Consider the following 23,386-nt stretch of genomic DNA (forward strand, 5'->3'; position numbering starts at 1 on the left):
TCCCTACATCTTTTATGTGTATAAAAGCCCTCGAAGGACCCACTATATTATTATCAAACATTAAAATAGATATAAGAGATATTTATCATTCATTAAATATTATCAGGGTAAGATTACATTTCAGACCTTTCTCTTTAAATAAAAAACTTATAGAATATAAAAATATAATGAGATATTCAGAACAAAGTTCACAATCTTTATTTTCTATTGCATATATATTTTCAAAATCTCTCTCTATAATATTTTTATATTTTTTCTCTTTAAAAAGATATTTATTTAAACATCAATGGGTCTTCACTTCCACTAAAGGAGACCTTTTATAGATACTAGACACAAGTGGCATTAGCCTACCAAGCACCAAGTTATCAACTACCTTGTCTAGAGATAATGGACCAAATTGTTAAGACTAATTGATTAATCAATTATCTAACCCAAGAGCTCTATTCCTAAACTAGTTTAACTTCATCACTTAAATTAGTAGATGTCGAGGCAATGATAAATTGGAAGAACAATAAAATGAGGGTCTAGATAATGTGTATCTGTGTGGTTCTGTATGTCTTTGTGGCTTTATGCTAGAATGTGATCTGTGTGGTTGTTTGGCCTTCATCTCTCCTTCATTTTACTTCGCGACTGTATGTCTTTTAGACATATAATTAGCAAAGAAATAGGTGATGAACATTAATTATGGAGCTGATAATCTACTGGATAACCATGGTGGCATGCACCATTGGTGGAAACGATGGCATGGCGTAACCATTTGTGTAAAAATATGGTGTCGTGTCTTTACGTAAAAAATAAGTTTGTGTGATGGAAAAAAATATGCGTGTGTATCTATACAGAAATTGGGAGTAAAGGCGTATACTAAAGCAGTTCATTTGCACTAAGTTATGGATACCCTCCATTTCTACTTTTCAAAAGAGACTTTGTCAAAAAACCATCTCAACCTAAAAGTTAAGCTCAAAATATGATTTATATTATTCTCTAATACACTCCCTCAAGTGAAAGCCCTTTGAGCATGAAACTTGCACATGTGTCATATTACCTTGTACTTGATTTTTATTAAATTAATGGGGATGGTGAGATTCGAACTCGCGACCACTTGGTCATTAAGGCTCTAATATTATGTCAAAGAACTAATTCAACACGATAGCTTAAGCTACTAGGTGAGATTCCAGAATATGATTTATATTATTCTCTAACATATCAAAAAACCATCTTAACCCAATAACTTAAACTTTTAGGTAAGGTCTCAAGATATGATTTATATTATTCTCTAATACATCACCTCAAGTGAAAGCCCGTTGGGCTTGAAACTTACATAGACTCACATTACCTTGTCCTTAATTTTTATCAAATAAATAGGAATGGTGAAATTTGAACTCATGACCGCTTGGTCATCAAGACTCTGATACCATGTTAAAAAATCATCTCAACCCAAAAGTTTAAGCTTTAAGATGAGATCCCAAAATATGATTTATATCTCTAATAGGCCTTCTAAACATAGCATATAAAAAGGTAAAGATACTCTAGAGAAGACGGGTTGACTAGGCTCACCATTAATGATGATAGAATAGGAGAAAGTAGAGATTCAAGACTAACCCAAATAAACTAGATTCCCAGTGATTTTATCTTTGTATAATGAAATAACTCAAAAGCAAGGGATTATCAGTAATTAACTGGTCATGAATAATAGCATATACATGGATAATTTTATGAAGAATTGATGGTTTCAAGTCTATTTGCAATAGTTTTAGAAATATTTTTGAAAACAACATTGCAAAGCCCTGATAGGTTGAAGACGAGCACACGATTCAGGACTATTAAGTTTTATAATTAGGTTATAAAAGTATGATCAATAGAACTTGTATAAGCAACAATATCGTCGAACACACTTGCATCAAAACTTTAACTTAACATAAGTTTACTTGATTTTAGTTTTAATTTGAATTAGTTTTGATATCATCTCAGTAAATTAAAAAGAATCAACACATTAACTCGTAATTTAATTAATCTAATTAAATTTAGATTAAACCAGATTACATCAAAATAAAAAAGTTTATTAAATAAAAAATATCATTTTTTTAAATAAATAAATTATAGTTAATTTAATAATATAAAGATTGATCCAATACCCTAATAATACGAGTCCTTCACGAGTCATATCCCAAATCATGTTTTAAAATAATGCTTCTGATTAAGAAAAAAGAAAGAAAGAAAGAAAGGACGTCCTCCTTTTTATGGGGTCAAGTCAGCATATAGTTCATTTCATCATCAATGCAATGCAATGAATTATCCGCAACACCAACTCCAATTTGTCCCGATTGGAAGATGAGAACAAATTAGGAAATAACCAGTAAAAATGGCAGCAATTTCTTCCTCCTCCGTATGCCATACTCCATGACGGCCAAGACCGTTGAGCCCACACCAAGTCTTCCCTTTGTAAAGTCCACAGACCTCCCCTAAATTCAGTTTTTGATCTTAGCCACAACCCCAACTGTTTGATGTAGAAGTTGCAATTCTGATCTTCGCAAAAATTAATTTATTTGTCTGAAGATTCCCCACTTGCCATAAGTTAATTGTGTGATTGATACATGTCTTGCATTGATTTTATGATTATCGTATGGAGTTGTGATCGTTGTTGTTACACACGGGGAGAGGAGGTGGTGAGGTTAAATTGGATGAGCATAAGATTTTATAAAGTTATTCTATTTAGGAAATCATATGATTTTAAGATTATAAAAAGGAAAAAAAAAACATGTCCTAGTTGATATATAAGCCAATATAAAATTATTTAATACATCAAATCATTATTATTATATTTGACAAAATTTCTTATTTATTCTGGATTGAATATAATTCAAGATTAATTTTATCTAATTAGTTGATTTGACTAATTAATTTATGATATAATAAAAAATTTATTGATTTTTTAATATAAGAACATCGCTTTGATTTAAAAAAAATTAAATCAAATTTAACTTACTTAATTTCCAATCTATGTTTTATATCAAGTTTATTTTATAACTATGAGTAGAATTGTCCATGTAAAAAGCTAAAATATACTTCTTTTATTTTTGCTTTTAAAATTTGTGAAAAAATTGCATTTGATTCTATTGGCTAGTAAGTGGACTCTTTCAAATCAAGCTAAAGTTTTTAGCTTATTGGATTTGATAATTTTTTTACTTCAAGATCATGGAGAGCCTAGTCAATCTAGAAGTCATGATGCTATAGTATCATGGATTTAAAAATGATAAATTATAATTTAGACCCTATATTTTAAACTTTGTTTATTTTGTAAACACAAATTTGATTAAAAAAAAATATATAAATTAACCTATTTCCCAGATCATCATGATATATTCATTAATTCTAGATTTAATTCTAATTAAGTTTAAAATCACTATGTTTAAAATTAACTTAATAAAACTTATTAAATTAAATAGACAAATTAGCAACCCAATTAAAATCTAATTTATTAAAAAAAAAACATTATTATTATTTTAAATCTATTCATGTCAACTTAATTAATTTGTCTAATCCATTATCTAATAATTGAATAGAGTGACATTATGGTACTATGGATAAAATCAATTGATAAATTATCTTTTAGACCCTGGATTTTAACTTAGTATAACTTGTGCAAAATTGGGGTGCAGTAGCAGTACCACAGAACTGGCAAGGGTCGGCCATGCTAGAAATTTATTTTTCAACTCCATTTAACCTTTTATAATTTTAGCTCTAAAACTGGAAAAAATTAAATTTTACCTTCCCCTAAACTTTTTCCCTAATTTAGCTTTTCTAACTAAAATTTTTATTTGATGCTCTGGTTGCTGCTGTATATATTAATTAAATAAATATTTTTAAATTTATATTTAAAGCAAAATATAAATTTTATTATGCAGTTTCTTATCCCATCATTTATATGTTATAAAGTATTTGAAGGTGTAATAATAGTTATTTTTTAAAATATTTTTAATTTTAAAATATATTAAAATAATATTTTTTAATTTTAATAATTATTATTGACATAGTTTATGAAAATCATCTAAAAATATTAAAAATATATTAATTTATGCATCATGAAATTAAAAAAAAAAAAACATGATACATCAAATCATTATTACTAAATTTCACATGATTTATTATTTATTTTGGATTGAATATAATTTAAAGTTAATTTTATCTTACTAGTTAACTTATGATATAATAAAAAATTTATTGATTTTTTAATATAAGAACATCGCTTTGATTTAAAAAAAATTAAATCAAATTTAACTTACTTAATTTCCAATCTATGTTTTATATCAAGTTTATTTTATAACTATGAGTAGAATTGTCCATGTAAAAAGCTAAAATATACTTCTTTTATTTTTGCTTTTAAAATTTGTGAAAAAATTGCATTTGATTCTATTGGCTAGTAAGTGAACTCTTTCAAATCAAGCTAAAGTTTTTAGCTTATTGGATTTGATAATTTTTTTACTTCAAGATCATGCAGAGCCTAGTCAATGTAGAAGTCATGATGCTATAGTATTATGGATTTAAAAATGATAAATTATTATTTAGACCCTGTATTTTAACTTTGTTTATTTTCTAAACATAAATTTGATTAAAAATATATATATAAATTAACCTATTTCCCAGATCATCATGATATATTCATTAATTCTAGATTTAATTCTAATTAAGTTTAAAATCACTATGTTTAAAATTAACTTAATAAAACTTATTAAATTAAATAGACAAATTAGCAACCCAATTAAAATCTAATTTATTAAAAAAAAAACATTATTATTATTTTAAATCTATTCATGTCAACTTAATTAATTTGTCTAATCCATTATCTAATAATTGAATAGAGTGACATTATGGTACTATGGATAAAATCAATTGATAAATTATCTTTTAGACCCTGGATTTTAACTTAGTATAACTTGTGCAAAATTGGGGTGCAGTAGCAGCACCACAGAACTGGCAAGGGTAGGCCATGCAAGAAATTTATTTTTCAACCCCTTTTAACCATTTATAATTTTAGCTCTAAAACTAGAAAAATTTAAATTTTATCTTCCCCTAAACTTTTTCCCTAATTTAGCTTTTCTAACTAAAATTTTTATTTGATGTTTTGTTTGTTGCGGTATATATTAATTAATTAAATATTTTTAAATTTATATTTAAAGCAAAATATAAATTTTATTATACAATTTCTTATCCCATCATTTATATATGTTCTAAAGTATTTGAAGGTGTAATAATAATTATTTTTTAAAATATTTTTAATTTTAAAATATATTAAAATAATATTTTTTTATTTTAATAATTATTATTGACATGGTTTATGAAAATGATCTAAAAATATTAAAAATATATTAATTTAAAATAAAAAAATAAAAAATAATTTTTTTTTATAAATGCTTCTAAACACAATGTGAAACACTGCTTTAATATAGACCGAATGATAAACTCGAGTCAAAGTACTATGTTATAGGTTTCTTATTATAAAGGACTAAGTTAGACTAATGTTAAAAATACAAGGACTTTAGCCGCTCAATACAAAAGACAATTTCATGTGATTACTTGCAGTCTCCACCTTTTTTAACAGCTTAGGTTGTCTTGTAAAAAAGCAAACACCATGTCCATAGGAACCCCTCTAACTCAATCAATGGCCATCCATTTCTCTCCTCTTCCTTCTCTTACTAACGAGCCCTAACTCTCTCTCTCTACAAACACCTCAAGATCTCTACTTTAAGAAATGAAGAAGAAGACCCTCATTTCCCTCTCTATACTACTCTCCCTCTTCGCCTTATCTTTCTCCATAGAAGATGACATCACCTGTCTTGAAGGGGTCAAGAAGTCCTTTACTGACCCACTGAGTCGACTCTCTTCCTGGACTTTCAACAACAACTCAGTTGCTTTCGTTTGTAAACTCAATGGTGTTTCTTGCTGGAACGAGAAGGAGAACCGAATCATCAGTCTTCAGCTATCGTCTTTTGAGCTTTCAGGCAAGTTACCGGAGTCTCTCAAGTACTGTCATAGCTTAACAACTCTGGATCTTTCAAGCAATGATCTTTCAGGGCCGATCCCACCTGAGATTTGTAACTGGTTGCCTTATATAGTCAATCTTGATCTCTCCGGGAACAAATTTTCCGGTCCAATCCCGCCGGAGATTGTGAATTGTAAGTTCTTGAATAATTTGATTTTGAGTAGAAATCAGTTGACTGGTTCGATTCCTTTTGGTCTTGGTCGCCTTGATCGGTTGAAAACGCTTTCAGTGGATTCTAATGAACTGTCTGGTTGGATACCGGATGAATTGGGGTCTTTTCCGAAGGATTCTTTTGATGGGAATGATGGGTTGTGCGGTAAGCCGCTAGGGAAGTGTGGTGGGTTGAGTAGTAAGAGTCTTGGCATTATCATTGTTGCTGGGGTTGTTGGGGCTGGTGGGTCATTGATTTTGGGGTTTGTAATTTGGTGGTGGCTGTTTGTTAGGGGAGGTAAGAAAAAGAGAGGTTCTGGCGGCGGCGGCGGCGGCAACGGTGATGATCCTAGTTGGATTGAGTTGCTTAGGTCACATAAGCTAGTACAAGTGACATTGTTTCAAAAACCTATTGTTAAGATCAAGCTGGGTGATATTTTGGCTGCTACAAATAGTTTTGATTTTGAGAATATTGTGATTTCAACGAGAACTGGGGATTCGTATAAGGCGGACTTGCCCGATGGATCTAGTCTTGCTATTAAGAGGCTTAATGCTTGCAAACTTGGTGAGAAGCAATTTAGGGGTGAGATGAATAGGTTAGGGGAGCTCAGGCATCCGAATTTGGTGCCATTGTTGGGTTATTGTGCTGTTGAAGTGGAAAAGCTTTTGGTGTATAAGCATATGCCTAATGGGACTTTGTATTCTCAATTGCATGGGAGTGGATTTGGTATTAGCCAGTCTAGTGTTTTGGATTGGCCTACGAGGGTGAGGATTGGTGTTGGCGCAACAAGAGGGCTTGCTTGGCTTCACCATGGATGCGATCCACCTTATATTCACCAGTATATTAGTTCCAACGTGATACTTCTTGATGATGATTTTGATGCAAGGATTACTGATTTTGGGTTGGCAAGGTTGATTAGTTCTCCTGATTCTAATGATAGTTCTTTTGTTAATGGAGATCTTGGGGAGTTTGGGTATATTGCTCCTGAGTATTCCAGCACAATGATTGCCTCATTGAAAGGTGATGTTTATGGCTTTGGTGTTGTGCTTTTGGAGTTGGTCACTGGACAGAAAGCTTTAGATGTCAATAATGAAGAGGAAGGATTCAAAGGGAATTTGGTGGATTGGGTTAATCAATTGGTGAGCACTGGTCGGAGCAAGGATGCCGTTGATAAAGCTCTAACTGGGAAAGGTCATGATGATGAGATTATGCAGTTCTTGAGGATTGCTGGGAGCTGTGTTGTTTCCAGGCCCAAGGACAGGCCTTCAATGTACCAAGTCTATGAGTCTCTGAAGGGTATGGCTGAGAAACATGGTTTCTCTGATCAATACGATGAATTCCCACTGATCTTTGGCAAGCAAGATCCTGATTACAAGGAGTAGCATAGGCAGAACAAGAAGAACAAAAAAGTGTTATCCTTGTGAAGAAAAATAGTAGCATATTGGCATCTTTGCATTCATGCTATGTTTTGGAAGACTTTGGTATGCTCCTCGTCATTGTGCTTGATTACTGGATAATTATGTACATTACATGAGGCATCAGATACCGTACCTTCTATGTAGCCTAGGAAATTTCTGATTTCCCCCCTGCAAAACTTCTGAATTGATCTGTCATTTGTAGAATGTTTCTACCGGGAAAGCTTTTTATCATAATCATTGAAGATGTTGCTATGTTCATGTGACATAAGGGATGGCCTATATTCTATTTTCTTGTATTTGCTGAGGTTTTTTTTTTGTGTAGGTGGTTGTCTTCTACGCTAATATTTTGCCAAATCGTGAGAATTTGAGGATCTGATATATCTCCATCTCTGAAAAGCGTTCTATCCATGATCAGATCTGTTGTTTCTTGATGTCCGAAGATTTCTGATATTCATTGTTCAATGAACTTAAAAGTTTTCATTTTCACCTTGCATGATTTTGCAATGCTTGGATTATGTGTGCAAATCAAATGAAGATTCACAACCCCCCCCCCAATACGGGGAATAGCCTGCGCAAGAGGGCTAGAGAGTATAGTCAATGTAAATCCATCATCATGTTTCTCTCTAGTACAATGAACAAAGTGTTGCAATTGCGACGAAGAAGCTTGATTTGAAGGGGGTTGAAAGTTTTAGTGCAAGTTCAAACTTCAGCTTCGAAAGACTTACGAACTGCATTTTGTTTCTAATTCTCAGTATTGGGGCGTCTAGATAAAGCCATCATAAAGGCATGTCTCCATTTCTCTCTAATATCATCAAAAAGGTTTAATGATCTCTAGGGAAAATGGAGCAAGTTCTCCATTACTAAACTGATGTCATTGGCATGCCTGCTCTGTTTCACGGTTATTGAATGAAATAGCTCATTATTGCTTGCCTTTAAAGATTCTGTGTTGAAACTGCTCTTAGTACCAACTGATCCCAAAAGATAAGTTTCCTTCAAAAATCATAGAGCTAAGATAGCACTTGTCCTTAATGTCCGCCTCAAGCTATGATGATGTCGCCCCCAAAATTATTCTTCCACTGCAGCTGGAGATGTAGACACACAGTACCTTTAACTGATCCATACAGGCTATCTCCTAAAATGCCTTGAAGGTTCTGGTTCTAGATTATTTCAGTAACTGCGCTGCAATTCAGTAGATTATTTATTTATAACCACAAGGAGATAGAAAGTGAATCCCTTCAAGCTCAAAATTAGGAGTATTTCAAGCTCAAAATTAGGAGTATCTCAAAATTAGGAGTATGTAGATTATTTATTTATAACCACAAGGAGATAGAAAGTGAATCCCTTCAAGCTCAAAATTAGGAGTATTTCAAGCTCAAAATTAGGAGTATGTTGCATCTAGAGGTTGCTGATGTATTTGAAACTGTGTTTTGTTCTGACCTTGGTTTTTTTGAATATTTGGTCAATCAACGAATGTTATATAGGTGAGCTTTCTTGAAACCTTGATGACAATAAATTACAATTTGTTGCTTTTCTTAAATCTACTTTCTCAAACCATAACTGCAGAAACTACCACAAAAACATTAGAGTCAGTGAGCTTCTGGAGAGGTGGAGGAACAACTCCTCTGGAACCAAACCTTTGGCAGCAGTATTTGAATCCCTGATCCGTGACCATATTAATCTTCTACTGGCATCTCTAACTTCGTGGTCCTGGTCAATTTTATTGAGCTCATAAATCCTCAACAGAGATGAAGATTCTTTAACTTCGTGGTCCTGGTCAATTTTATTAAGCTCATAAATCCTCAACAGAGATGAAGATTCTTTTACATCTCAGAAGCACAACCTTCTCGTGATAACATTTATACTTGTCCGAAAAAGAGTGAGTTCGAAAGTCAAGATTGTCTGGATCATATGCATTGATTTTGACCTGGCTTTTTTGGTTGAGGCCATGAACGGTGCCTTTTGAACCCAAACGAGCATGTGGGGCTGAGCAAACTTTATGCATACATCCTGTACGTCTTTCTACGCAAGGAGTATATGCCTCTTCTGTGCCTGGACTCGGGGCATTGCTCGTGTCCTTGGTGCATGAGCACATGTTCTTGACCCCATCGTCTACCAGTGACCTCTTCTGAGGTAGATTTCAATTCAACCAATCACTCTGTTGCTTTTATGCTTTATTGTAGAAGAAGGGCAGGGAAGCTACAATGGTGAAATTCATTCACAGGCCATGATATAGAAGATAGAAAAACACGGCAAGTTTCAGATTTAGCATGTGAACTTGCGTTAGATGACCGATAACAGGCAACAGCACAGTTCAAAAAATAATATATAAAAAAAAACACTTCATTTTGCCAATAATTGGACATGATTTTCTTATGTTTCCCGTGATAGATTAGGGTCTAAACATCCTTTCGATGCCCGTAGAAACCTTTTATAATGTATTGGGAGACACTGAAGAAGGTACTTCGTCGGTATTTGCATCTTTTACGACATTATTCGACCCATAGCATGACCAAGAATGGGAAAGAAAAAGAAAAACACATTATACATAAGCAAATTGCCCAATGAACTTGTATAAGTAGGAGGCTAGAAGCCAGCAAGTTTAATCAATTTCTTCCATGCAGACCTGCTTGAAATGTCTTCCCATCAAGCATTCACTTTCTCTCTTCTCTTTCACCAAGTGCCCTAATTCAGCTTCACTGACTAGGTATCTAATGGCAGGAAGACGGCTTAAATCAGCAAGCCTGAAGTTTTCTCCAGCTAAATATTTGCTCTTAGACAACCTTTGCTCATACACATCCAAAAGTTTCTCTGGCTTTTCCCCTTGGTAAGTTTCGGCCAGCTTGGAGTCAGCTTTTCGGCCCCCTTCTTGGGAGGATCACAGCTTGAAAGACCAGATCATTGAGATTGTGGGCTTCAACCTCTAGCCATTGATCTACCAGAACTTTCTCTTCTAGTGTAGTTCCAAGTAGATTTGGACCACGGTCTGCATACTTGGCTGCCTAGAATCTTACTAGATCCGTGGATTCAAGGTCCACCAGGAGGCCGAATTATTTTGTTTCTAAAAAATAAATAAATTATGTTTAGAAGAAAAAAAAATCTATGACTTAGGTTATAAATCTGATTAGATTAAATAAGTTAGTTTTATTTTAATTAGATATATAAAAAAATTAAAAAAATTAACCAAATAAAAAAATAATCATGGTAACATGAAAAAAATTCAAAAGAACAATGTAGCTGAATTCCTAGCTAAATAAATATGGAATGAAAAAATTGGATTAAAAAAATAAAATATAGCTCGAGTAAACTTGATTTAACTTAATAAAATTATAGCTCAGGTAATAACTACGAGATAACCCAGTATATAAAACAAATAGAAAAAAAATCACAAAATCTAATTCCCAACAAACCAATTGTAAAAGGATGAAACTCGAAAAAAAATCAACAAACAAAAAGAATCTAAAAAACAATCAAAACCAAGTAAGATTACCAAACTCCACGGTCTGGATTATGCTAATGAGATAACCAATAAAAGCCTAAACAAAAAAAAATAATGAAGATTAATTTAAAAAAAACTAAAATTTGAAGGATGAAACCAAAAAAAAATTAAAATTTCTTTATAAAAGAAGTGTCCCCATAAATAGAGTCAAGCCAACTTGAGTTAATTCACTAAATATGCAGTCTAGATCATAAAATCAGGGTAACTTTATAAAAAATAAAATAATAAAAAAATCTTAAAGCCTATGTAAAAAAAAAAATCAATATCAAATAATGAAATTGAAAAAGAAAACAAGTTAATAATAATAAAATATCAATTCATGTCAACTTTTTAAATCCGTGACTCGGATCTTTCAACTAAAAATCATAAAGTTCAATTTTCAACCAATCAATGAAGAATAAAATAAAAGGAAAAAAATTAATTTTACAAAAAGATTCAAAATAAAAAATAATTATTACAAGAATAAGGATCAAAATTGAAATAAAAAAATAAATTAGAGGAAAACTAATAATTTTTTAATAAAAAGATAAAAAAATTAAAAGAATAAAGATCAAATTGAAAAAAAGAATATGTAATAAATTGAGATGGAAGGATAAAATAAAAAATAGACTGAAATTAAAAAAAAACTAAGAATAAAAATCAAAAATCAAAAAAATTAAAATTAAAATTAAGAAAAATAAATAAATGATGTTTAGAAGGAAAAAAAAAATCTATGATTTGGGTTATAAATCTGATTAGATGAAATAAGTTAGTTTTATTTTAATTAGATATATAAAAAAATTAATCAAAGAAAAAAATAATCATGATAACATGAAAAAAATTCAAAAGAAGAAACAATGTAGCTGAATTCCTAGCTAAATAAATATGGAATGAAAAAATTGGATTAAAAAAATAAAATATAGCTCGAGTAAACCTGATTTAACTTAATAAAATTATAGCTCAAGTAATAACTGCGGGATAACCCAGTATATAAAAAAAATAGAAAAAAAATTACAAAATTTAATTCCCAACAAACCAATTATAAAATGATGAAACCGGAAAAAAAAAATCAACAAACAAAACGATCTAAAAAACAATCAAAACCAAGTAAGATTACCAAACTCCACGGTCTGGATTATGCTAATGAGATAACCAATAAAACCCTAAACAAAAAAAAAATGAAGATTAATTTAAAAAAAAACTAAAATTTGAAGGATGAAACCAAAAAAAATAAAAATTTCTTTGTAAAAGAAGTGTCTCCATAAATAGAGTCAAGCCAACTTGAGTTAATTCATTAAATATGTAGTCTAGATCATAAAATCAGGGTAACTTAATGAAAAATAAAATAATAAAAAAATCTTAAAGCTTATGTAAAAAAAAATTAATGTCAAATAATAAAATTAAAAAAAAACAAGTTAATAATAATAAAATATCAATTCATGTCAACTTTTCAAATCTGTGACTCGGATCTTTCAACTAAAAATCATAAAGTTCAATTTTCAACCAATCAATGAAGAATAAAATAAAAGGAAAAAAATTAATTTTACAAAAAGATTCAAAATAAAAAATAGTTATTACAAGAATAAGGATAAAATTGAAATAAAATAAATAAATTAGAGGAAAACTAATATTTTTTTAATAAAAAGATAAAAAAATTAAAAAAATAAAGATTAAATTAAAAAAAATGATATGTAATAAATTGAGATTGAAGGATAAAATAAAAAATAGACTGAAATTAAAAAAACCAAGAATAAAAATTAAAAATTAAAAAAAATTAAAATTAAAATTAAAATCTTAATAAATAAAAGAATAGTTATAAAATTTTAAATAACCAATGTGAATTTGAAAAAGATAAAAAAAAACTCTCTTGACAATAAATCATCTCACTGTCAACGTCATGGACCGCCCCAGTAAAAAAATAACATCACAACAATTCAAACGACATATTAAAAGGAAATATTTAGTTGCTAGATGACGCACCATGCGATGTCCCTCACTATTTGGCACATGTTTTATACACCAATTAATTTTAGTTTTTTTTAGAATATTTTATATTTTTTAAAATATTAAATTATCCCAAAAATTACAATTAAAAACTATTAAATTTGTTAATGCAGCAAAAAGTTTGAAAGCACCATCTTCAACAACGAGAAGTACTTGCCGAAAAGGCTGGAAAAAATATAAAATTATATCAATAATTCATCAAATAAAGAGGTATATTTGCCTTCTCCCCTAAAAAAAGAGCTGTACAACTTTCATGATTGAGTTATTTCAGTGTAGAAGCACAGGCAATCATTAAAGATTATCTGTAAAACAAGAATTAAAATCATTCTTTTTTATTTTCCTCCTTTTTTCTCTCTTTTAATTTTAGAAATATATCAAATGATCTTATTTTTTATATAACATAATTATGAAATAAAATTTCCTTGATTTCGTTGCAATTGACTTGTAAGTTGGTTCAAATATATCTTTATCAATTAAATAAATATAATTCTTTTACATGTATAGGTATTCTTGCACTAACTTTCTCTCTACCTGTTTGAGTAGGAATTCAGGTAAGCTTCTGCTCACCAGAATCAAGATCAAGATGTTCATGATCGAATTCCACTCCTTTCTTTAGAAGGCAAGCCTAGCCTATCTAATTTATAGTAAAATATCTTTGGTTATATATATAGATATATATCAGTCTGAAAAAGGACACTTCTACCACAAGAACTAGGGCCGGCCACCGTCAACCAATGGGCTCTTCTAGGGGCACCACTCATGTCCTTCGATTTGCATGAGCACATGTTCTTGACCCCACCCTCAACCAGTGACCTCTTTTTAGGCAGATTTCAATTCAACTGACCACTGTATTGCTGTCATGCTTTATTGTTAATGAAGCTGCAGGAAAGTTCAAGTGGATATGGGCATTTTCCCGACTGATAATCGATTAATTAGCTGAGGGTGACCTGCAAAGCAAGCCCTTGTATGTTTTTAGAGGACATTTCAGTAGTTAAGTTAGCGTAATGAAGAGAAGGATCAACCAAAAGAAGCGCAGAGCGAGTCTAATAAAATGGTAATGGAGATGATGTAGTGATATGTAAATCTTGGTACGGGTGATAGGGATATTCGTTTACTTCGTGTACAGCATATCACATGATTTGCCTGACAAGTAGCGTATAATGAGAAAGGACTAGCTCACCTGACCAGTGGGCTCTTCTAGCAGGCAGTCATGGCACTGTCACTTGCCTGTCACCTTGAACAATAAAAAATGGCAAATGTTGTGTGCAATTAATGGCGTGGACGTCATTGGTTTTTTAAGAGAATACTCTCTTCACCTACGCAGGGGTCAGCCGTGGTGATAGCTTGTAAGACTATTTATAGCCAGGATACAGGGTAGAAAAACATGGCAGGTTTCAGATTTGGTGCTGCGTGTACTTGCATTAGATGATATCGATAACAGGCAACTGCATGCACACTTCAAAAAACAAATAAAAATAAATTGACACATGCCTGGAAGGAAGAGGTGAGCTTCATTTTGACAATATTTCTTATGTTTTATGTGATATATTAGGGCCCAAACATCCTTTCAAAGACGTCGGTTGATGCCTTGTATAATTCTTGGACGTCACTAAAGAAGGTTACTTTTGTCGATACTTGCATCGTCTGCCATGCCGACTTTATTCACACCAAAGCAGGACATAGAAAGAAAAAGAAAACGAAGAACACATTATATAAGCAAATTGCTCAACAAGCGTCAAGTTGGTCGCTAGAAGCCAGCAAGATTCACCAGTCTCTTCCAAGCGGGCCTGCTTGAAATGTCCTCCCACCAAGCATTCAATTTCTTTCTGTCCTTCACCAAGTGCCCTAATCCAGCTTCGTTGACTAGATATCTAGTGGCAGGCAGATGGCTTAAATCAGCAAGAGTGAAGCTATCTCCAGCTAAATATTTGCTCTTTGACAACCTTTGCTCATACACATCCAACACCTTCTCCAGCTTTTCCTCGTAAGTCTTGAGCAGCTCGGAGTCACCTTGCTGCCCAATTCTTGGCAGGATTACAACTTGGAAGACTATATTGAACACCAAATCATTGAAGTTGTGGGCTTCAATTTCTAGCCATTGATCTACCAGAGCTTTCTCTTCCAGTGTATTTCCAAGTAGATTCGGTCCACGGTCTTCATACTTTGCTGCATAGTATCTTATGATTGCTCTGGACTCTGAAGCAAAATTTGAGAAAACACCCACAGAAAAAAAAAAAGAAAAAGATTATAGATTCATTAAATGTTGTTTGCCAATTATGAAAAAAGAAATTGGAAAATCATTCAGTTTTTCAGAAATTTCTTCTAAGAAACAAAACATTAAGAAATATTTATTAATTGAAAATGAAAATTGTTTTATTGAAAACAGTGTTTTATAGTTTTTCTAGAAAACTAAAAGAACACCAAAGTGGTTTTTTTTTTAATTTTCAAACTCTTCATTTAAAAATAAGGATAGTTTTTTTTTTTTCAAACTCTTCATTTAAAAATAAGGATTTATTTTTATTCACGTGATAGTAATATTCCTTCTATATAATTTTAAATTTAAGTAAAAAATTAATGGCCTTTAAAAAAAAATTATATTTAATAAACTTATTTACTTAATTCCCATAAAAAGTCTTTTTAGAATAAATAAAAAACCTCGAGATGAAATTTTTTTTTAAAAAAAAGAGATTATTTTATGAGAATAAAAACAACAAGATGATACCGTCACTCTTACCAAAAAGCTTGAAATCACCATCTTCAACAACAGGAACTTGCCCAAAAGGCTGGAAAAGAAAATATGCAAATAATTAAATCAGTAATTCATCGAATAAAGAGTTATATGTGCTCTAAAAAACTGAGTTAAACAATTTTCATGATTTAATTATTTCAGTATACAAAAAAAACTAATAATCATTGCGAATTTCCCATAAACCAGGAATCAGAATCATTCTTTTTCAATATTCTCCTCCCTTTCTCTCAATTTTAAAAATACACCAAATAACCTTTTATATATATATATATATATATATATATATATATATATATATATATATATATATATATATAGATATATATATGATGCCATCAGGAAACACAACTTCGTTTCATATGAATTGGTTCGAAGATATCTTTAACCATTTTTTATAAATAAATATTTTTATAAAAAGATATCGTTTCATAGAGAAAAAATAATCACGAGAGAGAGAGAGAGGCAAGCCAGAGTAGCTTGCAATAACGTTCTCTCTACCTGTTTGAGGAGGAATTCAGGTAGCTTCTGCTCACCGGAATCAAGATCAACATGTACAAGATCAAATTCCACTCCTTTCTCTAAGAGGCAAGCCATGACCCTTTGTGGGCAAACAGCCATGGCTGGACCATACACTTTAACAACCATGATCGATGAATTCTCTGAAACTTACCAGTACTTACTAAATAAAACAAAGAGAATCTTGAGCTCTGCCAAAGAAGGATCCAACCTGCATAATTTACAGTACAGATCCCATGGTTATATTTATAGCAGAATATCGTTGGTTATAAGCCGGGGGTTGTCACGTGAGCTCTGCAACAAGAACTCGAGGCTTGCCATGCAAGTCAAAGCAACATCGAATGAATTCTTCCCATTTTATGGTTATGGGGGTTGTCACATGCAAGAACAACCGGTTGGTGGAGGCCAAACTTTGGGAACTTTAAATTATTAATTTGGGTAATATTATACATAATCATTAATGTATAGTACATAGTTGAAAGGTTTTTTTAAAATAAAAATATTAAGGGTGTTTTCTTTTTACCATTATTGTATCAAAAACACACAAGAAAGAGAATGAATTGATGGCTTTTTATATCCAAATATATTTTAAAAATTATTGTTTACCAAATAATATCATAATATTTAATCTAAATCATATTTTAAATTAAACTATAAAAAATTTAACTCAATCAAATAAAATAAACTCAATAGAGCAACTCATAATCCAATCTACTATATCAAAACCTTTTAATATTGAAAAAAGTTAAAATAATAACATTTTAAGTTTACGTCGATCAACTTTAAATAACTTATTTAATTCATATTTAATTCATGATCCTGTTTAAAATTAAAATTATAAACTGAATCAAATTTATAATAATTTTGATTTTGATTTCATTTATATTTTGCTAATTATATGTTGAAGATTATGGTAAAATGTGCTTTTCAAAATAATTTTTAATTTAAAATATATCAAAATAATTTTTTATTTTTTTATTTTTAATACTAGCACAATAAAATTATTAGATTATATTAAAACAAAAACAAACAAAAAAATCCCTTCAAGAAACATAGCAAAGCGCTCCAAAAGACACCCGAGGTCAAGGTCGCCTAAAGTCTTTTTTCCCGATGTGGACACAACATACGTTACAATTCTTTCATCTTGAATAATAATTATCTTCCCTTCATTACATTCAATTAATTTCTGATGAACATTCCCGAATCCATTTCTTGGCGTTTGTTTCAAAAGTGGAATCTACAAGGGGGGAAAGCACTGCGTGGATCAACCATTTAGAATTTGGTAATGATATATTTTACACTCTTCTTCTTCTCTTGATCTTTCACTTGGGACTGGTCTTGTGTTGATCTTCAAATCTTGTTAGCTCTACCTGGACCTAAAAGCAAAGGCCGCATTACTCTGGGCACACAAAAGGAAGGCCATCCAATCTGTTGCTAGAAATGCAAAATGCCTAACCACGTGATCTTGTTTCGCTCTTTGCAATTCACTGTAGAGTTCAAGCCTTCAAATGTAATTGAATTTCATTCTATCTTTCAATGAATACTTGCTGTATGGATGTATGCTTGCATGCTGATATACGCTACAATATTTAAACCATTTTATCCACTAGGTATAAAATATTTGAGTTTCAAGTTCATGTTGCAGTTTATGTTTTTGCCAAAGGAGATGGCACAAGCGATGATGGACTAATGAGGGATTTTGCGTATGCAACTGGCAAAGCAACTATCTTCTTGGCTTTTCTCACATATGCCCTCTTTGTGAAGCTGTTGTAATCGTTAGCCTCTATCTCGTCTAGTATTTGGCGATATAGCAGCAAGGATGCCCAAACCTGCAACATCCGAAAACATGGCGCAATCATAAGCAAAAGCAGGCGGAAAAGATACTATCGACTATCAAAAGCAAATCCTAGCTATGATTCTAAATTTCTCAGTCGGAAATGCTAATCCTTTTGTTAGTTTGGTGTGATAACAACGCTAAATCGTTCGATTGCTGAAAGATGAATTTCTGATCTTGGTAATCATGAGAACATTGTAGGATAAAGCTTAGCATGGTCCTATTTACCGCAACAGAAATATCAAAAAGAAAACAAAAGGGCAAAAACCAGAACTGAGGACAATAACCATGACCTTCAACAGAAATATCCCTGGCCAGGCTTCTCGCGTGTGTGATTGCCAACGTAAGACCAGAAAACAGCTGGTTTTCTGTCAATTAGGGTGCATGTGTTCAAAGCCAATCATATGACGATTATAGATCTTCAATTGGTTTCATGATTTCCATTTCTTCTTTTTTTAATTTTTAATTCATTTTTCCATTGTTCACTAAAGGTTAAGGTTCATTATTTTGCTATTGAGATATTAATAGAAGCGCTTGATTGTTTACCGGCCATCGACTTGCAGCACTCAATTCTGTCACTCCTTTCTCAGCCTCATCAAAGAACATCCGTGCTCTCTTAATTTGATTCTTCATAAAGTTTCTCCACTTATCTGTCACCTTTCCAGCAAATATGTCATCATCTGAAAGCCCTGCCTGTGCCAGCTCATCTTGTGGCAGATAAACCCTTCCTCTTCTTGCACTGCAAACAAAGTCAACAGAAAAGGAAAAGCTAAGGATAAAAAACTGCATATACAAAAAGTCGACTCACTATACAAAAGAAAAATAGGCAAAAAAATAATTATATGACGAGAATTTGTTCATAAGATACTATTTGATGCAGCATATAATTCTAGATTACTGCTCAATTGACTCCCTAAAAAGAAAGTGAAAGCTCTAGACAGCTTGTGCAAAGTATTTTTTTTATTGTGGCTTCAAGCTTGCAGCATACACCACTCTGCACTTACTCTTCTCCAACATCCCTGAGTATGTTAGTGAGTTGATTAGCTATCCCCAATGCCAAGGCAGCATTATAAACACTCTCGGTCGAAGCCTGTGATTCAGGTGCAATGCCCATGACTGGAACACTCATTAGTCCAACAGTCCCAGCAACATAATAACAGTAAAGATAGAGCTCATCAAAGTTTTGGTATCTTGATTTCCTCAAGTCCATCCTCATTCCTTGAATCATATCTTTGAATGGCTGAAACAAGGTATCATACAAAAAAATAAGACATGAATCTTGCTTAGGCACAACATCACTGGAAATGCTTTTACAATATCATTGCATTAAAGTGACTAGCATCAAATAGTAATGGCCTTCATGTGATGTGAAAAAAAATTAAGATTCTAGTTTTAGGGCATGACTGCATATTTCATTAAAAAAAAAAAAAACTGTTTCCAATAGCTACTAGAACAAGTCGGAAAAGTATGACTGCTGAGAGTATCCAGAACAACAACTTGCACATTGCATATAGAAATAAACTAAAGTCGCCAACAAGCACGATATGTTGCAATGCCAAAAAGACTTTTGATTGGTAACAGAGTAATTATTTTTTCAATTGAGAAGTACTTTGATTTTGAAATTACTGCCTAACCTGAATATCAACAGGAAATTTTCCAACTGTGTCTGCTAGAGCAGCATCCATCATATCAAATGGACGCCCTTGGAAAAGATCTTCCAACCTTGCCTCCCACCTATCTAAAGCTGTTGGTGTAATGTGTGAAGCATTAGGCCCATCAACAAGCTCATCGGTCCTCCTACACCACACTGCATGAGCAGAAAACATTGTAAGAAAGAAAGGAAAAGGTTCACTCTGTCTTGAGAGCCATCGTCTCTTACATTCATAGACAATAGCCTTCGAATACCATATAGAACTGATCAAACCTGATTTCAATCATGAATCGGAGGAATAATATTAAGGGTAAGCATCAGGAGTTAGTGTAACCAGTTAACAGCATGCTTGATTTCTCTTCGAGAGATATTGTCTTCGAAATTCCAGGTACATGATTATCACATTTTGAAATAAATTCCATGAAAAGAGCACTTAAGGCTTCACATATATCCTAGACAGGAAAAGATAAGTTCTTATGGTTCACATAATGTACAATTAGCTGCGCAATTAGCACCATGATTTCATAAGCTCCCAAAAATAACATCTCTTTTTATTTCAGAATACTTTGCTCATCATTTGATTATCAAATCCCATCAGAACACATGTATGCTGTATAGGATTGAAATCACTCTCCTCCAACTTCTAAATTCTCTGAATATTCCAAGATGAAAGGAGAAAATCACTCACCATATATGGCCCAAATAGCCCTTCTCCGTTCAGGGGTCATGAGCAGAGTTCCTGAGAAAGCAAAAGGCAAATGAGAAAACCAATCACTAGAACAACGTATAACAGATTCAAAAGCCAGCAAGAGCCAAAAATCAAAATTCCATTAACTGAACAACAGGAAGCTAACCCAGGTAAAAAGTCTTAGCATACTCAGCACAAACTTCTCCACACCGATCATAAGCTTCACTCAACAAGCTCAAAGTCCCTGGAAGAACAACATCTGGTTTCACATCCAGATCACCTCTGGACTTCAGTTCTTTCTTAACCAGAGCTGCCTGCTTCAGCACCACATTATAAACCATCTCCTCGGATGACAAAACAGCCATTTCTCCAGCATGGCTTGCTACCATGCTTGATATCATAGGCAATTTGCTTCCATTACTTCTACCACCTAAATACCCCAAATCTGGATTGACAGAGCATGACTTCCATTTCTGTTTCCTACCCTTTCTTTCTCCAAGCTTAAAAAACAAACTCCGATCTCTAGAATTACCAAACTTCGTTGTATCCAGAACCCTGACAGAATCCAGGAATCGAAGACAATTGGAAACCTCTGTGCTTGGATTGGCACTACCAACCCAAAACAATGCTACCGTCATTTCAAAAACTAGTCCTTTTGTTACCAAACTCTCCTGGGAACCTCCTTCAACAATCCCAATTCACTCAAAACACACAAGTTTTCTACTTTTCAAGATAAACCCACTTCAACTTTACAAGCGAGTTTCATAAAGAGTAACTAGCTGACTTCCCTCACACAAGAAAAGCAAACCAACTTTTTCAAAATGAACCCATTATAGACCAGCAGCAAGTGAAGCTTTGTTTAAGCGTATCTGTAATTGAAACATTAAAAAAGAAATCATAGCCATAAACTATATAAAACGAGGATGATAAAGATTATGGAATGTGATGATAAACTGATGATAAAAGGCTAACCTCTTTTGCTGTTTTTTTTTTTGGCACCCCACCCTTGACAATAAAGAACATTCTCCAATAAACTAAGACAACTACTCTTTTACAAGTACCGACCTCACATGAATTGGAAAACTAACAACGGCCCACTAAACAAACTCTCCACCCTTCCAGAGGCTCCTACAAAAAATGACAACGTTTTTGTTTTGTTCTTGTTCTTGCCCGGCTATAAACCCGCTTGTATCCGGATTTGGTTTCAAGCTGGTGACCCATACCTTTTGAGTTTGAAAGCGCAGTGTATTTGTCGCTTGTAATATTATCTCAGATTTGAATTTAATGAATAATTTCTTATGAAAAAAACATATGTTCAATTAAGGATGGACCTGTCAAAAACTCCATTAAATGAAAAAAAAAATAACATTACACAAGTCTAATTTATCTCAATTTCGCAAGCAATTAAGTGTATATTTTGTAAATTTTTATATTTTTAAAACAACAAATATATAAAAACACATTCTTTATATTTCAATTATCTCGCTTTCTTCTGTAAATAGTAATCAAATTCTACATAACTAAAGTATATAAAGATTTGAGTGGTGTTTACTGCTGCGGGTGGAGCATTGACCCAACTTTGAACTTGGACATTTTTTTTGGTGGGTCAAAAGGGTATTATGAAAAGAGCAATGAAATCTAAATGAGATGGACACGTCGACGTATCCACCAATCAATGGAGGATAACGTTATCGAAAGGGTGGCAGAAAAGGCCTGGGCCATTGGGGGGGAAGATGTACACGTGGCGAACAATGAATGAACAGTGAAAGTAGCCCTAGCAAGATCCTGTGAGGATATTATTAAAGATACCAGTGCTCCTCCAAAGAAAGAAAGAAGATAGACTGGTGCGGGGCCAACTTCTCCAGCAATGGAAATGGGGTAGGTCGTAATTCTTCCATTCTCTTGTTGTTTTCTTTTCTCTTCTTTCCAGGAGTTTTCGTGTCAAGGAAACAAAAATAAAAAAGTAAAATTATTTAATAATTTAAATTAATAAATAAAATTTTAAAATATATTTTATATTATTTTTTAACATAATTTTTCATATAAAATTTTTTAAATTTAAAACTTGCATGAATTCCTACAATAATATCATATCAAAGAATTAATGTAACTTACAAACTTAATATACTATGTAGTGTTATATAAGTTTTTAAAATATAATTTATATTATTTTTTATAAATTGTAATGTAAAGTATTAATTTTTAAAAAAATTTATTTTTATTCTTCACATCAACACATAAAAAAAACATTAAAATAAAAATTAATTTAATGTTATTTTCAGACAAGAAATTATTTCAGGAAACATCCAAAAATAAAAACAGAATCTGCATCGAGCACCCCTAATTAGGTTTTTGTTGTGTTGTGAAGGAAAAGTAAACTGATTGAGTGACGTGTAGACCACGATTGATGGAATTTGTGGACGTGTCCACACTTGTTCTTCATGGGGGTTAGAGGTATTCTCCCAGACACGTAGCCCACCACCTTTTTTAAATTACTATTTTCATCCTTTTCGTTTGCTTGAGTGCCTGTGTTTTCCCGTATAAAATACATGGCCAATGACAAGGTAACTTGCTGGTTGTATTAGGGTTTGATCGAGGAATAACAAGGTAACTTGCTGGTTGTATTAGGGTTTGATCGAGGAAGTATTTCTTCTTCAACTTTGCTACTGCTATATACACACACACACACACCTCATTGTTGTCTTTCTCGTCAGACAATAAACAGTAAGTCTTAGTTAATCTTAAACGGATTATGAGAGTTATATTATCATGCACGACACCTCCAAATATTCTACACCACCATGGAAATAATAATTTGTTATGATATATATATATATATATATATATATATATATGAGTGTCT

At 32.2% G+C, this 23,386-nt stretch overlaps 3 protein-coding genes, 2 long non-coding RNA genes and 1 pseudogene across 5 annotated transcripts; 3 read left to right on the top strand and 3 right to left on the bottom strand.

Moving 5' to 3' along the window:
- The first annotated feature begins 5,582 nt into the window (after nucleotides 1–5,582).
- On the top strand, nucleotides 5,583–7,948 carry LOC105135228 (probable inactive receptor kinase At1g27190). The gene has a single exon (XM_011040016.1). It carries the CDS (start codon nucleotides 5,747–5,749, stop codon nucleotides 7,568–7,570), a length of 1,824 nt encoding a protein of 607 aa, XP_011038318.1. The 5' UTR covers nucleotides 5,583–5,746; the 3' UTR covers nucleotides 7,571–7,948.
- Nucleotides 7,949–10,025: 2,077 nt separating this feature from the next.
- Nucleotides 10,026–13,870, bottom strand: LOC105135308 (glutathione S-transferase F12-like; annotated as a pseudogene).
- Nucleotides 13,871–14,548: 678 nt separating this feature from the next.
- LOC105135230 (uncharacterized) lies at nucleotides 14,549–14,773 on the top strand. Its single transcript, XR_844142.1, has 2 exons — nucleotides 14,549–14,660; nucleotides 14,704–14,773. It is a non-coding gene; the product is annotated as an uncharacterized LOC105135230 (long non-coding RNA).
- Nucleotides 14,606–16,635, bottom strand: LOC105135229 (glutathione S-transferase F12-like). Its single transcript, XM_011040017.1, has 3 exons — nucleotides 16,333–16,635; nucleotides 15,820–15,868; nucleotides 14,606–15,281 (listed from the first exon to the last, which is right to left on the bottom strand). The coding sequence occupies exons 1-3, from the start codon at nucleotides 16,477–16,479 to the stop codon at nucleotides 14,833–14,835; spliced, it is 645 nt and encodes a 214-aa protein (XP_011038319.1). The 5' UTR covers nucleotides 16,480–16,635; the 3' UTR covers nucleotides 14,606–14,832.
- Nucleotides 16,636–17,844: 1,209 nt separating this feature from the next.
- On the bottom strand, nucleotides 17,845–21,281 carry LOC105135232 (phytoene synthase 2, chloroplastic). The gene is made up of 6 exons (XM_011040018.1): nucleotides 20,690–21,281; nucleotides 20,524–20,574; nucleotides 19,819–19,991; nucleotides 19,189–19,424; nucleotides 18,731–18,923; nucleotides 17,845–18,179 (listed from the first exon to the last, which is right to left on the bottom strand). The coding sequence occupies exons 1-6, from the start codon at nucleotides 21,159–21,161 to the stop codon at nucleotides 17,997–17,999; spliced, it is 1,308 nt and encodes a 435-aa protein (XP_011038320.1). The 5' UTR covers nucleotides 21,162–21,281; the 3' UTR covers nucleotides 17,845–17,996.
- Nucleotides 21,282–21,309: 28 nt separating this feature from the next.
- Nucleotides 21,310–21,621, top strand: LOC105135231 (uncharacterized). The gene is made up of 2 exons (XR_844143.1): nucleotides 21,310–21,386; nucleotides 21,490–21,621. It is a non-coding gene; the product is annotated as an uncharacterized LOC105135231 (long non-coding RNA).
- Nucleotides 21,622–23,386: the final 1,765 nt, after the last annotated feature.

The sequence above is a fragment of the Populus euphratica genome, unplaced genomic scaffold (assembly GCF_000495115.2).
Source record: "Populus euphratica unplaced genomic scaffold, PopEup_1.0 scaffold72.1, whole genome shotgun sequence".
In the NCBI taxonomy this organism is placed as follows: domain Eukaryota; kingdom Viridiplantae; phylum Streptophyta; class Magnoliopsida; order Malpighiales; family Salicaceae; genus Populus; species Populus euphratica.

Coding starts and splice junctions, on each gene's coding strand:
- LOC105135228 (XM_011040016.1), top strand. CDS start 5,747: ATGAAGAAGAAGACCCTCATTTCCCTCTCTATACTACTCTCCCTCTTC.
- LOC105135229 (XM_011040017.1), bottom strand. CDS start 16,479: ATGGTTGTTAAAGTGTATGGTCCAGCCATGGCTGTTTGCCCACAAAGG. Junction 15,869..16,332: donor CTGAATTCCTCCTCAAACAG/GTAGAGAGAACG, acceptor TTTCTTTTCCAG/CCTTTTGGGCAAGTTCCTGT. Junction 15,282..15,819: donor TGGTGATTTCAAGCTTTTTG/GTAAGAGTGACG, acceptor ATTTTGCTTCAG/AGTCCAGAGCAATCATAAGA.
- LOC105135232 (XM_011040018.1), bottom strand. CDS start 21,161: ATGACGGTAGCATTGTTTTGGGTTGGTAGTGCCAATCCAAGCACAGAG. Junction 19,992..20,523: donor GGCTATTTGGGCCATATATG/GTGAGTGATTTT, acceptor CTGCTCATGCAG/TGTGGTGTAGGAGGACCGAT. Junction 18,924..19,188: donor CTCAGGGATGTTGGAGAAGA/GTAAGTGCAGAG, acceptor CTTTGTTTGCAG/TGCAAGAAGAGGAAGGGTTT.